This window comes from Ornithorhynchus anatinus, chromosome 8 (assembly GCF_004115215.2).
Source record: "Ornithorhynchus anatinus isolate Pmale09 chromosome 8, mOrnAna1.pri.v4, whole genome shotgun sequence".
NCBI lineage: Eukaryota > Metazoa > Chordata > Mammalia > Monotremata > Ornithorhynchidae > Ornithorhynchus > Ornithorhynchus anatinus.
In genome coordinates this window covers 2,078,610-2,093,189 of record NC_041735.1, presented here as the reverse complement: position 1 = coordinate 2,093,189, position 14,580 = coordinate 2,078,610, and the positions used below count along the sequence as shown (strand labels likewise).

Below are 14,580 nucleotides of genomic sequence, written 5' to 3'. Positions count from 1 at the left end.
CCGCCAGCGTGTCCAGGGGCCAGTCACTCGACTTGCCCTGGCCTCGGTAGAACAGGGCTAAGAGTAACCGCGGGAGTGACCGGGGAGCCCCGCCGGCTCGGAGGCCGCCCGGAGGTGCCGGGCACCCCAGGTGAAGGGGATCTCGCCGGTGAGCTCTTCGCCTGCCCAAGGCCCAGACCTTCCGGCCGGCCGGAGAGGGGAACGGGCACCGTGGGGCCGACGGCTACCCTCCGCCCGCGGCTCGCCCAGGCCGGCCGGGTGAGCTCGGCCCGGGGTAGGGAGAGGCGGGCGGTGGTGCCCCGGGTCCCCGTGGCCGGAACCCGTCCCGTACCTGGAGAACTCCGGAGCCCCAGGTGAGTCGTAGCGGCCGGCAGGTTGCCCACGCTGTGCCCTGCCCCGATGCCCCCGAGCCCGACCCCGCCGGGCTCCAGGGATGCAGGCAGCGGCGAGAAGTGCAGGTTGGTCAGGTCGGGCAGGGACCCGCCGGTGTTCGGGATCCCCAGGAAGGGCGAGAGCCCTGAGCTCGGGCCGGGGCCGGGGCCGGCGCCGGAGGAAGGTAGCCGCGGGTCCCCGGCCGGGGGCAGGGAGCTGGGGAGGACCAGGTGCAGGGGCTCAGTGAGGCGGCCGCCCCGTATCCCACCCCCGGCCCCCCCCAGGCCTTCCCCGACCCCCCCCGCTGACCCTCCCCACCATCCCTCGTCTGGCCTGCCCGGGCCCCCGGCCTTCAGGGTTGTCGGCGCCGGCCTCGCTGCGCCGGACCCGCCGACCCGGCGCATCGACCGGGCTTCCCTGTGGGCACCCCCACCCCTCATCCCCGGGGCCTTACTTGACGCCCCCCATTTCGCAGGACCTCGGACGAGCAGCCAGGGACTGGACCTGGAAGGAGAGAGGTCACAGAGCTGGGCCAGCTGCCCGGGACGCGGCCTTTGGGGCCCTAGGCGTGGGCGGGCCCCCGGCACCATCCCCAGCGGAGGCCCAACAAAAACCCGGCCACCGCCCCCGGGCCTGACCGGGGCCCGACAAGGCGGAAGGGGGTTCCTGCGATGGGTCCCTATCGTCCCCCCCAGAGTGGCTCGGCCTCAGCCAACGAGCGGCGTGGGGCCCCGGCCCGTGCTCGTCCCCCTCCCCCACCGGCTCCTGGGGGTCCCGAGACCTCCACGGCACCGGCACCCACCTTCTTGGCGTCCCACAGCTGCTTGGGCAACGGCTTGGGTGCGTTCAGCAGACCGTCCTCTCTCAGGGGGCCGGGGAAGGAAGCGGCTGAGGGACAAAAGAGCATTCATGGCATTCGCACGCGGCCGGTCGGCTGCCAGCTGCCTCCGAACGGTCACTCGGGGAGGTGGGGGCCTGGGGTCGCGACGCCGGCCTCTCTCTCCTCTCGCGGCGCTGCCGCTCGCCGGACCTGGGGTCTGTCGCTGCGCCCTGCCGGGGCGGGACCAGGGTCACAGCGAGGGCCGGTGGCGGCCCCTCGGGGAAGCAGAGGGGTCTAGTCCAGGGTTAATCCCTAATCCCTGCTCTGTTCCTGGCTGCCGTACGACCTTGGGCAAGTCCCTTTGCCTCTCTGGGCCTTCAATTTCTCCCCCAGACGACGGAGAAAAGATCCCTGCTATCTTAAACTGCAAGTCCCACGGCGCGCAAGGTCCGGATCTGATTACGGCGCACCTGGTTCCGGACCAAGATCCGGACGAAGCCCGGCATACGCAGCCTAGTTTAGCGGCCCCGGGGCTCAATCCCCAAACTCCGTGGAGGGGCCGCCCCCGCCACCCCTAAGCGGGGCCTCTTGCCCAACCTGTCCCCGGCAGGGCCCGGCCCAGGGGACTCCCTCAGAGAGCGGGGCTCGGGGCCGGGCAGGGCGGGACCGGGGCCTCCCCGGCCGGATGGGACAACCGGGCCCGCGGGAGGAAGATGAAATCTCACCTTCCCTGTATCCATCGCTCTCGCCGTCGCACAAACCCACTGCAAGACAAGAGGGCAAAGCCGGCGTGAGGCCGCTGGACCCCCGCCCGTTTCCAGACCGGAAGCCACCCGCCCGCCACCCACCGTCTTAGGGTTCTAATCCTGATGCGCCAGTGGCCCGATCGTTGCCCTCTTCTATCTCCAGGCCCAAGCCGGGTAGGTTTCCCGCACCCTCACGAGTGTAGAGCGGGGTGGTTTCCGCCCGGGAAGGAGGTCCCTTCGTGTCCGTCAACCGCCGAGGTGTCGGAAAAGACGAGCCCCAGAAAATATCCCTCGGGGCTTTCCTATCCCCGAGGCGGCTGGGAAATGCCTCGGGGTTCACACCCGGAGGCGGAGCGCTCGGCCCGGGGCGGCGGCGTGGGGGGGCTCTGCTCGCCTCGGGCGGAGACGCCCCCTGGGGCTGCCGGTGGCTTCGACCGCGATCCCTGCCCAAATAGCCCCGGGAGCCAGGAGGGTCTGGCTCGGAGCTCTGGCAGGCGGCGGGAGCTCGGCTGGAGGCCGGGCGGCTCTGGACCGCTGCCGAGATGGCTCTGGCGCTCGACGTGGACCCGACTCTCCTCGGTCAAGCGGCCTCCCGGGGGCGGCGCGCTACCCCCTACCCGGCCGCCCTGACCACCACGGACGCCGGGGCGGCCGCACTCGTCCTGAACGCCACGGCTGCCGAAACGCCAGGTGGCCACTATGACCGCCCCGGTCACTACGGCCACTGAACTCTAACGTTCCCCGGTGGCCGGGGCCACCGGGACCACCACAGCCACTGCGGCCAATATGGCTGCCACAGGGCCCTTATGACCGCCAGTTCGCCGCGGTCGCTACGGCCGCCGCGGTCGAGGCGGCCACCGGAATCGGGCGGGCTGACGTGCTGCCGCCCCGGCCACCGAGCCCGCCGTGACCGCCCGGGTCGCCACGCTCGCTCGGGCCTCGCGGACCGGTGGCCGCTCCCGCCCCGGCCGCCGTCCCGTCACCTTGCCGTCTTGACTTTATATGGTCAAACCCGGGGCTGGGAAGCGCTTCTTGGCCGAGTCGGCCGATATTTTTAAATAGGAAAAGGAGGAGAGGGAAACGCATCGATGAACGAGGGGCTGGGGGGATGTGGGGCGGGGGCGTGAGGGGGGAGGCAGAGGGACCTACACGCTGCCGTCTGAAATAGCTCCCGGCAGCCAGTGTCCAGAAATAGCCTTCCCCCCGGGGACCCGAGCCTCTGAACCCGAAGGCCTCTGCCGCGTCTACCCACGGCCGGATCGGGAGCCCCGGGCCGCTCTCGGCCGGCCCCCGGCGGGGGCGGGCCCGGCGGACCTATCCCGACCGCCGGCGGCCATTTCGGGGCAGCGGCCCGGTCCCGGGCAGGTCGCTCGGCTCTCTGCTCCTTCCAAACGGGGACCGCATCTGTACCCTTCGCGGGGCCCCTCCTTCCCGGCCTGCCTCCCTCTCTCTCCTGCGCCGGGAAGCCTCGGCCTCACGCCTTCTCCGTCTCCTTCCCTCCACGGCCGCCCGCGTCTCTCTTGCTTCTGCTCCTCGTCTGGCTCCCCGCAGCTTCCCGGAGCCGTCGGCCGGTTTCGACAGCTCGGCGCTCCTCTCCCTCCCCGAGCTCCTCCCGGCCTCCCCCCCTCCTCGCTCGGCCTTTTCCGCGGCTCCCCGGTGCCTGTGGCACGGAGCCGGCCGGGGCCCCGGGTGCCCCTCCGGGTTCCCCGGCAGGCTCCACCGTCCCTGTCTCTGCCCCGTAGCCCTGGCCCGCTCCGCCCTTTCGCCGCCTTCCTCCTGGCCTCCCGAAGCAGGGAGAGCCAACAGGTCCCGTCCGGTCGGCCTTCCCGGCCCCTCTGCGTGCCCTCCACCTTATCTAACCGTGCGTCCGCCTCCCATGGCGGTGAGCTCCGGGACCGCGGGCATTAGCCTAGAGCGTGACCGGCCCTCGGCCGGCCCCAGCGCCAAGGGAGCCCTTAGCAAACGCTACCACCCATCTGCTTCTCCGGGGTTCCCGCGACAGCGGGGAAAAACAAAGGGGGCCGGGGTCCCTTTCCAGATGCCCCCGGCATGTACACACGCCCCTCTGCGTACTCACACCCAGAAAACACATTTCCCCAGCCTCTCCCCGGCATCTCGGCCTGGACCTCAAGGAGAACAGTCCCCCTTCCTTCCCAGGTCTCGGGGACCCCCGACCCGGTCCGGACGGCCCTGATCTCCTCCTTTGCCTCCCGGGTGGCCCCAGCGTAGACGCAGCCGGGCGAGACCTCGGGCGAGCCAGGGTAGTATAGTCCAAACCCGCCTGAGTGGCCACGGCGTGCCGGACTGGCCGCCGGTCCCGACGTCCAGACGACCGATGCCCGCCCCGCCGGTGGGGCCCCGTCCGAGGGGCCGGGGAGGGAAGACGCCGCCTGCCTTACCCATGCACTGGGCGGGAGGCCAGGCCGCCTGGTCCGCCCCGCTGTAAGGGTCCTGCGGCTTGGCGCTCAGCGCGCTGGTGTGGAGGGCCGAGTCTGAGTTGGTCCTGTGGGGGAGAACGGCGGGGGTGAGTCCCGCCCCGCGACCCACGGTGCGGCCCCCCGCCGACGCGGGCTCCCCAAAGGGCAGTGGTGGATGGGGAGTAAGGCGGGGAGCTGGGCTGGTGGGTCTCCTTCCTTGAGGCAGCGTGGCGTGACGGCTAGAGCAAGGGCCTAGGAGTCAGAAGGCCATGGTCCGCCACTTGTCCGCTGTGTGAACCTGGGCAAGTGGCTTCACTTCTCTGTGCCTGTTACCTCATCTGTAAAATGGGGATCAGGACCGTGAGCCCACATGGGACGGGGACTCTGTCCAACCTGATTTGTCTGTATCCACCTCAGCGCTTAATACAATTCCTGACACATAGTAAGCACCTAACAAATACCATATTATTGGGGTGCAGCAACAGGCTCGCTGGCCCAAGGGTCCCCAGCAGGTCCATCTGGCCCAGTGTTCGGAGGTGACAACACCGGCCCCAGGCCCGACCTCCCCACACCCTCATCTGGAGGGCTTCCCCAGGCATCCCAAAGGCCCCCAGAGTCACCAACATTTTTGTGCCTTCCTCTCCACCTCCTCCTGGTGCTCCTTTCTCTCTCGAACCCCCCGGCTCGGTCAGGCTCTCTTCAGTCGCCACCAGGCGCTCCTTCCCAGAGAGGTCGGGATTGAGAGCCAATTTCCAGCCTTGCCCCCGGGACCCGGCCTGGTGCCCGCAAGGACCGGGCACAATATTTTGCCGGTGAGATCGGGGAGGGTGGGGGAGTGGAGGGAGCCCCGAGTCCCGCAACCGGCCTCTCCAACCCAATCCCGGGACTCGGCCACCTGGGAACCACTCCGGGCCGGCCCAGCCCGCCCGGCCCCGGAGCAGGGCCGCACGAAGCCCGGTCGGTCCTCCTCCTTCCCGGCTAGCAGGGCCGCGGCAACGAAGCCCCCCCGGTGCCCATTCTGGCCCGCCGGCCCCATTCAAAACGGACCGGTGAATAGGCCAAGGGACGGGCTCCCGCTGGGCACGGATTTGCCGGGTCGAAGCCGCTCACCTGTTCAGCGCCGACATCAGCCGGAATCCCGGCGGCTTGTCTTCCTTCCACGGCGGTGGCTGCCTTTGGGGACAGATGGGCAGACGGGCAGACAGTCAGGTCCGTAAGCCGGGGCTCCGGGGCGAGGCCTCCCGCGGGTTCCAAGGCTCCTCGAGGAGCCCCCTCCGGCAGGCCCCCAGCTGCGGTCCCCCGACCCCTGACCCCCGGCCCCCACTGGTGAACCCAGGCCAGTGAGTGACCGCTGTCGCGTACTCTCTTCCTCTTCCAATCTGCTCTACCTCCACCGGAGGGGGAGTAGGCAAGAGGCTGAGGGGAAGCCCGCTTGGGACGGAGAAGCCAGGGCTGCGGCTGGGCAGGGAAGGGGCAGCTGGGCAGGGAAGGGGCAGCTGGTGAAAACCCCAGGGCTCCAGAAACCTCACTGGCACCAAGAACCTTCGGTCCAGCCGCTGGCTGGGATCGACTCAGCTGGACCCCGGAGATGACCCCAAATTCAGGACGCTGGGCAACGCGGGGACTGGCCTGGCCAAGGCAAAGGAATAGGGGAGTGGGCCGGCTCCCACTGCCCACACCTCCACCGCTCTGGCCCGAGGGGAGCTGGGCTCCTGGGTTGGGTGTCTCGGCCTGCTTCCTCGCCGCCCAGCTCGGGCTGGGCCCCGGGACTCTAGCCAGGGCAGGGCTCTGATGCAAGGCCTCTCTTTGGAGACATCACTGGGCTTTTGATCTGGGGACCACTGCTAATTTCTTGGCACCTCCTCTCACAAAAACTCTCCACTCACAAAACCACACGTCCATTAGCCGCCCTCACTGGAACGGAGAGGGAGAAGGGGACAGTCAACTGTGAATTAATGAAAAGCCTGAATCGCCCAAGTGGCGTCTGGGGGATTTTTAAAGGCTACCGTGGATACCGTGGGTCTGCACTGCTCTGCCTTCCTCTGAAAATCTGCTGAAGGAAGCTGGATTCAGACATCCCTCCCCAACGGCCCCCGCCACTCCTCACCGCCCGTGCCTACCAGCTGCTGCTTGCTGCTTCGGGAGCCTCCTCTGGCCAAATGGTTCCTGCCCCGGGCAGGGGGCGAGGGCCTTCCGGAAGCCTTCCCGGACTAAGCCCCACTTTTCCTCATCTCCCACTCCCTTCTGCGTCACCCTGACTTGCTCCCTTTGCTCTCCCCTCCGCCCGCCTCAGCCCCGCAGCACTTATACACATATCTGTCATTATATTTATTTGTATTGCCGTCTCCCCCTTCTAAACTGAGAGCTCATTGTGGGCGGGGAATGTCACTGTCTTTTGTCGCACTGTACTTTCCCGAGCGCTTAGTCCAGTGCTCCGCACACAGTAAGCGCTTAATAAATACGACCGAATGAATGAATGAACGAGGGGAGGAGGCAGAGGATGGATCGTCAGGAATTCCCTTCACCCATTTCCGCTTGGGAATCCGAAGCCCCTCCTCCACCAGCCCGGAACCCGGTGCGGGTGGGGGGCGCCGGCCGGTTTGGGGGCTCTGGCGAGGGCGGCGGATATCGGTCAGAGGTGAGTCGGCCCCGGGGCCCTCCCTCGCCCCCGGCGTCCGACCGCATCCCCACTCCCGACCGCCCCCGACCCCGCTTACCTCGACCAGCCCTCGTCCGGCGGCTGGGAGGAGGGGTAGCCGGATCCGTAGGTGATTCCATCAAAGTGGCATCAGAGGTTAAGGAAAAAAGGGAGGTCCCGGGACGGGAATCGAACAAAGGCAGGACCGCCTCCCTCCAGCGGCTGAGCGACGACGGACCCCCCACACAAGGGTAAAGCGAGGGAATCCCCTGAGGCTGACCAAGGGGCCGAAGAGTCTGCTTTTTGGAGAGGGTCTTTGCCTCTATCTTCACCTGCCTCTCCCTCCAGCCCTTTGTTTCCCCCAGGGCCCTGCCCTCCTGCTTCTTCTTACTTCCTCCTCGGCCCCCTCCAGCCTCTCCGCCCCCGAAACCTCCCCCTCTACTTCCTTCCCTTCTCCTGCTGTCCTGGCAAGGACCGGAGACCCCAGCCCCCCCAAAACCGGGCCTGGGGTTTAGTTTTCATGCGGGCCCCTCCCTGAGTCACGCCGTTGGTCAGGAACCCCTCCCCCACCTCCCGCGCCCAGGGTTCCCACGCAGCTCAGGGGGCAGGGGGCAACGCCTCCCCTTCCCCTGGGCCGGGCTCAGCTGGGAAATTCTCCAGCGCTCAATCCCAACGCCACCCCGGGGGCCCCCGAGGGATCGAGCTGGACGATGCCCAGCCCGGGTCAAGTACCAGAAGCCGCAAGTTCAGGCTCCTTCGCCAGCCGGTCGGGGCCAGTTAGGCGCAATAGGGGGACGGCCCACAGAGCCGTCCCCCCCGACGGGGTCCCAACCCCCGGGGGGGGGGGGGGGGAACCGTCCCCGATCCCGGCCGGCGGAACGGTTCACCGGGGGACAGGGCCGCCCCTCTGAGGTTAGGGAGGGGTGTCGCCAACGGGGTGGTGGGAGGAGTCTTCCTCGGCCACGCCGATGAAGCCCCTTTCCGGGAAGGGAGCCGGAACCAGGGCCCGGGAGGGTTTGGTGACCGAGGTATGGCAAGCAGCGCCCGGGCCGGCCCGCCTTACAACTCAGAGGACGGGACCACCAGGTTGGAGTTGCCCCCTGACGAGAGGCCGCCCCTTAACCGTCGCCGACCATCTCCGACCCACAGGTCGCTCTCGGTCAGAGGCGAGAGAACGCCGCTGACACCCCCAGCCGAGCCGGAATCTGAAGCCCCCTAGAAAAGAAACTCCGTAATTTTCCCCAAAACTGTTCCTCAAACCTAACGCAGGCTTGGTTTATGGATGTGCCGGGGACAGAAGCTCCTTAGGGAGGAGGGAGAGAAGGCAACAGGAGGCCCAGCAATTCCCACCGCTCCTCAGGCCTAGACCTCTAAGTCTCCCGCACCTGGCCCGGCACTCGGCACGGCATTCGGCAATGAGACGGCTTGGGAGGAGAAGCTCACGGAGGAAGGCCAGGGCGGCCCTGAGCTCTCCGCTGGCCAGGTGCACGGACTGAGGGAGAAGGAAGGTGGTGCCGGGGCGAGCCCGGCACGGCCCCCCCCCCCGCCTCACCTCCGTCGCCGTACACCTCTGAGCCAGGCCCGCCGGCCACCGGGGCAGCCCGTCACGCCGGCTACAAGGTCACGGCGCACCTCGGCCCCCGGGAATCCAAGGAAAGCCTGGGACGGCAACCTCGGCTCAGCCTCCCCCGCGGCCAGATGGTCGGGGACCCGGCAGGAGGGGTTGGCCGGCACCGGACCCACCCGGGTGAGGCGAGCGGCCCAACGGGCGGGGACGGACGGTTGCCCGAGGGGCACCGAGCGGGCGGCCAGTGGGAGAGGACCCCCGAAACAGCTTCCTGTCCTCCCCGAGAAGGCCACCGGCCCGGAGAACGGCTGGGGAAGACCCGGGGCCGGGGCGGGTCCGTCCCGGCCACTATCTCCCTGTTCTGACTCGAGGACGCTGGTCCCGGCGGCCCGAGGCCCGACCTCCGGGACGACTGCTGGCCTGGCTGGGCGAGACGGGCACCCCCGGGGGTGCCGGCCAGCCGAAAGGACGCCGCATCGACGGACCACGTTAACCAAGTGGATCACCATGGCGGGCAACCCCCCCCCCCCGCCCCCCGACTCCCACCCTCCCAGCGGCTCGCCTAACACATCAAACGACTTCCTTCCTCTTCCCCCGCTTCTGCACCTCTCCCCACCCACCCCGCTTTATGTTTGTTTTACGATTGGCTCCAGGTAACCCAGGTGGTAGCCAGGTGGTCCCCTTGCTAGAGGGGACCTCCCCGCCCCCCCGAGTTAGTCTCCCCTCGCTACCCAGGTGCAAGACTCTCTCCCCACTTGCCTCCCAAACCAGAGGGCTGCCGGGCTGGCCGGTAGAGTGGGGGGTGGGCCCAGGCCCCCCCAAACAGGGGAGAACTCGAGGGACTTTGCTCGATGCCTCCAGAGAGGGCCGCCCCCCGCCAGCGAAGCGGGCGGGGGGGCCCGGCTCCGCCCGGCGGGAGAGAGCGAGGAGGGGGCTGGAAATCTCGCTATTGTGTCTAGCCCCGGGAGAGGGACGCGGGTGGCGTCGGCCCCGCCGCACGCCAAGGCTCCGGGCCGGCCCCGGGCCCCACGCCCAAGGCTGCCTCCGATCGGAATTCTTCTCCGGAGGTTAGGGGCCGGGGGAACAGGAGAACGCTAGGAGGACTGGAACGCCTTCCCCCTTCACCACCGGAAGACAATTACTCTCCCTGCCTCTAAAGCCTTACTGACTATACATCTCCTCCAAGAGGCCTTCCCTGACTAAGTCCTCCCTTCCTCTTCTCCCACTCCCTTCTGCACCGCCTTGACTTGTTCCCTTTACTCATCCCTCTCCCCGCCCCACGGCACTAATGTACATATCTGTAATTTTATTTACTTTTCTTAACGTCCGTCTCCCCGTCTAGACCATAAACTCACTGTGGGCAGGAAATGAGTCAGTTTTATTGTTACGCTGTACTCTCCCCAGTGCTTAATACAGTGCTCCGCACACAGGGAGTGCTCAATAAATACAATTGACTGACTGAGGGCAGGAGAAGCAGGCTAAGGTCAAGCTGGAGGCCGCCAGACTGGGGAGGAGGCCTGGGGGGGTTGGGGACGCTCATGGACCCTGAACCCTGAGATCCCGATTGGGGAAAATGCTCTGGGAAAACCAAGGAGAGGGTTGCAGGAACACAACGGTGCCCTGAGGGCGCAGGGGCAGGGCGCCGACGGACCCCGCGAGAAGAGAAACCGGTGGTGGGCACCCGGCCGGCCACCCCGCCCGCTCCCGCCCTCCCGCGGCGTCCGCGCGCGGACCCCCGTCACCGTCCGCTGGGGCCCCGGGCCGCGGCCGTGTCGCTCCGAGGCCGGAAAAGGATATCTGCCGTCCTGGCTTCTCTCCGGGCCGGCGGTGCAGAGGGTGGAAACGGCTGCGGGAGGCTCTCTCCACCAAGCCGTGGTGCCGCGTGCCACGGACGTTGTCGGCCGGGGGGAAGGACGGCTGCGGAGACAGAGGGGGGGGGAGAGTGACGTCCCGCCCGGGCCCCCGGGGCCGACCGTCCGTCCGCGCACCAGCCCGCCCGGCGTACGGGCCCGGCGCCCGCTGGGTGCCAGGCGCTGTACTGAGCACTTGAGAGCGAACCGTGCAGCGGGCAGACGGGATCCCTGACCTCAGGGAGCGTTCGGTCTAGCGGGGGAGGCAGACAGAGGGGAGCCACTGAGGATAATAATGTTGGTATCTGTTAAGCGCTTACGCTGTGCAGAGCACTGTTCTAAGCGCTGGGGGAGATACGGGGTCGTCGGGTTGCCCCACGTGAGGCTCACCATCGACCGGCTGATCGATCGGAGCCGGGGAAAGTGAAAGATAAAGATCAGCCGCCAGCCCACCCTCCTGCTCACCCGCCTTCCTGTCCGGAAGACCGTCGCCACTACGGTTACCCGGCTGGATCCCGACCGGAGGCGGCCCCGATCCCTCCGTAAGGAAACGTCCCCCGCCGCCCCGATCCACCGGCGGCATTTACCGAGCGCCTCTTGAGGACGCGGCGCTGGCCTAAGCGCCCGGCCAAGCCCGGCCGGAACGAGGCACGCGTTCTCGGGCCTCGGCGGGCGGGAGCTCTACGGCGGGAGGCTGGGGGACGCGAAATCGTTTAGAAGTAGCGGGGGCGGGAAGAAGACAGAGCAGGAAGTAGTTCAGGTTTGTCGGGACGGGAGAGCTGAACACGCAGTTAAATGGACAAACACGTGAAGGCACAAGGAAACGCAACTGCTCGTGCGTGCCCATGACAACGGGTACGTGAAAGATGCAAGCGGTAGGGTCGGTGCGGGGTGGAGGTGGGAACTGATCGGGGTCTGGGTCCTTAGTCCCGGGATCCAGCCGAAAGAGGCTCCCGGACAGAGTCGCCGTGAACTCCCCCGGCACCCTCGGCCGCCCCGGCTCTGAAGGGATCTCTGTGCCGCCCCGGTGCCGGAGAGGCAGCGTGGCTCAGTGGCGAGGGCCCGGGCTCGGGAGGTCAGAGGTCGTGGGTTCGAACGCCGGCTCCGCCACCTGTCGGCTCCGCGACTACCGGGCAAGTCGCGTCACTTCTCTGGGCCTCGGTTCCCTCGTCTGTCAAACGGGGATCGAGGACCGTCGTGGGACAACCCGATCAACCCAGCGCTGAGAACGGTGCCCGGCACATAGTAAGCGCTTAAGAAATACCAGCGTTATTATTAATGTTAATAACTGTGGTTTGTGTTAAGCGCTTACCACGCCGTACTAAGCACCGGGGTGGACACAGTCCGTGTCCCACGTAGAATCTTAATCCCCATTTCACAGATAAAGTAACCGAAGCACAGAGAAGTGACTCGTCCAAGGTCTCCCAGCAGGTACGTGGCGGAGCTGGGATTAGAACCCAAGCCTTCGGACCCCCAGGCCCGTGCTCGATCCACCAGACCGCGCCGCTTCTCCGAGGCGGTAGATTTCCCCGGGTGGCCCCGCGGGTGTTTCGGGAGCACCACGGTCCTGGAAGCGGGGGACGAGGAGGGAGACGGGACGTCCACCCGGGTCCCCGGGAGCCCCGGCAGAGGCGTCCGACTTCGGCCCCGCCTCGGTCTCTCCACACCGGACATTCAGAGCTCAAAACCCAACCGCTTTGGGCCCGCCTGGGAAAAAGACCCGCCAGCCAGCTCCGCGGGCTCCGCCCCGCCAGGCAAAGCACTTCCGGACTCGGACTCAGTTCCGGGTCCGCTTGGCCTGCTGCCCGACTCACCCGGCGACCTCGGGCCTTCCCCGTCTGACCCTCAGCACCCAAACCGCATCCCTCGCTCCTCCATCCCAACGGGTGTCCACTGTAGTGATCATTCTGTTCAATCTTCTAGACTGTGAGCCCGTCGTTGGGTAGGGATTGTCTCTATCTGTTGCCGAACTGTACTTTCCACGCGCTTAGTACAGTGCCCGGCACACAGTAAGGGCTCAATAAATACGATGAATGACTTCTGTTTCTGGCTATTCCCCCTCTGCTACAATGGACACGCCTTTTTTTTTTTTTTTTTTTTAACAGTGGTCTGCATTAAGCGCTTACTATGAGCCAGGCACTGGACTCAGCGCAGGAGAGGATACGTGGCTCAGTGGAAAGAGCCCGGGCTTGGGAGTCAGCGGTCATGGGTTCGAATCCCGGCCCTGCCACGCGTCAGCTGGGTGACTGTGGGTAAGTCACTTCACTGGGCCTCAGTTCCCTCATCTGTAAAATGGGGATGAAGACCCTGAGCCTCACGTGGGACAACCTGATGACCCTGTATCTCCCCCAGCGCTTAGAACAGTGCTCTGCACATAGTAGGCGCTTAACAAATACCAATATTATCATTCAAAGCCTTACTGAAGGCACGCCTCCTCCAAGAGGCCTTCCCAGACTAAGCGCCCCCGTTTTCTTCTTCTCCCACTCCCTTCTGCGTCGCCCTGACTTGCTCCCTTTATTCACCAACACCCCTAAGCCCCACAGCACTGATGTCCATATCTGTCATTTATTTATTTCTGTTCAAGCCTGTCTTCCCTTCTAGACTGTAAGCTCGTCGTGGGCCGGGAATGGGTCTGTTCTACTGTTGTGTTAGACTCTTCCAAGCGCTTAGCGCAGGCCCCCGCACACAGTAAGCGCTCAATAAATACGATTGTTTGAATGGTCCCCAGAATCTCGGTCTTCCGGGCTCCCCGTCCGGGAGGATCGGTCTGCGGGCCGGGAAGAACCCCGGGGAAGGAGGGAGGCCGGAGGAAAGGAAGAGAGAAGGTGGCCCCGTGAGCGGGCCCGGGGGAGATCCCGCCGGCCACCCAACGGCCCCAGGCTCGCCTGCCGCTCACCCTCGTCCCTGGCGGCGCCTGCGGACCCCGTCCTCTCATCTGGGGGGGGGGGGGGGGGGAGCGGTCCCCGAGGAGCCCCCCAAGCCGGCTCCCGGGGTGGGCTCAGACCTCACCCGCTCGGCTCCCCCTCGCAACTATCTGGAGCCCGGCGCGATCTAAGGTTTCGATCGATCCAACGCTTACCGAGCACTATACTGTGGGCTGGGGGGCCGTGCTGAGCGCCTGTCGGGTGCGGGGTGCTCTACTGGGCACCTCCCAAGTGCACCACTCTGTGCCGTGTGACTCTGCAGCACCGTGCGAGGCGCCTCCCGGGCGGCCAGCACGGCGTCGGGTGCTCGGGAGAGCACCGCGGAGGCGGCAGAGGACGGCCGAGCGCACGCAGCACGGACCTGGGAGTCCCAACGACCCGGGTTCTGATCCCAGCTCCGCCACCTGCCTGCCGCGTGACCCCGGGCAAGTCGCTTCACTTCTCCGGACCTCAGCGACCCCATCCGCAAAACGGGGATCAGGAGGGAGAGCCCCACGTGAGACGGGGACCGCGGCGAACCCGATCGATTTCTCTCTACCCCGGTGCTTGGCACACAGCACGCGCTTTACGAGTACCATAATTATCATCATCGTTAGGCAGACGGCGCGATCCCCGCCTGTCCCCTCGGGGAACTCCAATCCTTCACCACCCAGAGGGCGGGACGGCGTCACCTCACGACCGGTCCGCCGGCGGGGCCCGGCCGAGCGGCGGCCGTCCCGACGAATCGGCCTCCCCGGCGGCGAGCGAGCAAGGAATGAACCGTCGGTTTGTTTCCTCTGACTGATTCCCGGCAAACAAGTCCCCGGATTGAGAGGAAAGGTGATTTCAACCACCTGACAGGCAGTCAAAACAAATACTTCCCTCGTACGGTAACTAAATATTTTTGGACGGGACCGGGCAGGGGTGTGGGTTTTGGACGGTTCACGGTTTCTGTCTGGCAGCGAGGAGGGGATCGTTTCTCGCTCGAGGGACAAGGGGTCGGGGGTGGAGCTGGAGTTTGGGGTGGCCGGGTTGAGTCGGACCCCCCCAAGTGCAGTAGCCCAGGGGCGGCTGGGCGAAGGTATCCTCACCCCCACGGCAAGAGCAGGGTCGATGGTGGGCGGGGGGCTGTGAGTTCGACGAGAAGGGGGAGGGAGGGGAGGAGGGAGGAAGGGAGGGCTCCCGGGGGGGCGGGAAACCTGACCTCACCTAGCCGGGGGAAGACCCTGGCCTAAACCCAGGCTGCCCGGGCCTTCCAATGCCACCC

At 66.7% G+C, this 14,580-nt stretch overlaps 1 protein-coding gene across 7 annotated transcripts in view; it reads right to left on the bottom strand.

Annotated features, from left to right (window-relative positions):
* CRTC3 (CREB regulated transcription coactivator 3) overlaps window positions 1-14,580 on the bottom strand; it is a 30,576-nt gene that overhangs the window by 8,571 nt on the left and 7,425 nt on the right. For all 7 annotated transcript variants that reach the window (XR_003761529.2, XR_003761530.2, XR_003761528.2 and 4 more), the window contains exons 3-10: window positions 10,358-10,477; window positions 7,073-7,137; window positions 5,466-5,528; window positions 4,338-4,441; window positions 1,918-1,956; window positions 1,175-1,260; window positions 827-876; window positions 332-588 (exon numbers count right to left, since the gene is read on the bottom strand). Coding sequence is in view for 3 of the 7 variants with exons in the window: in XM_029070733.2 (XP_028926566.1) it covers window positions 332-588; window positions 827-876; window positions 1,175-1,260; window positions 1,918-1,956; window positions 4,338-4,441; window positions 5,466-5,528; window positions 7,073-7,137; window positions 10,358-10,477 (784 nt within the window). In the remaining 4 variants the exon portion in view is untranslated. The remainder of the gene's footprint in view (window positions 1-331; window positions 589-826; window positions 877-1,174; window positions 1,261-1,917; window positions 1,957-4,337; window positions 4,442-5,465; window positions 5,529-7,072; window positions 7,138-10,357; window positions 10,478-14,580) is intronic.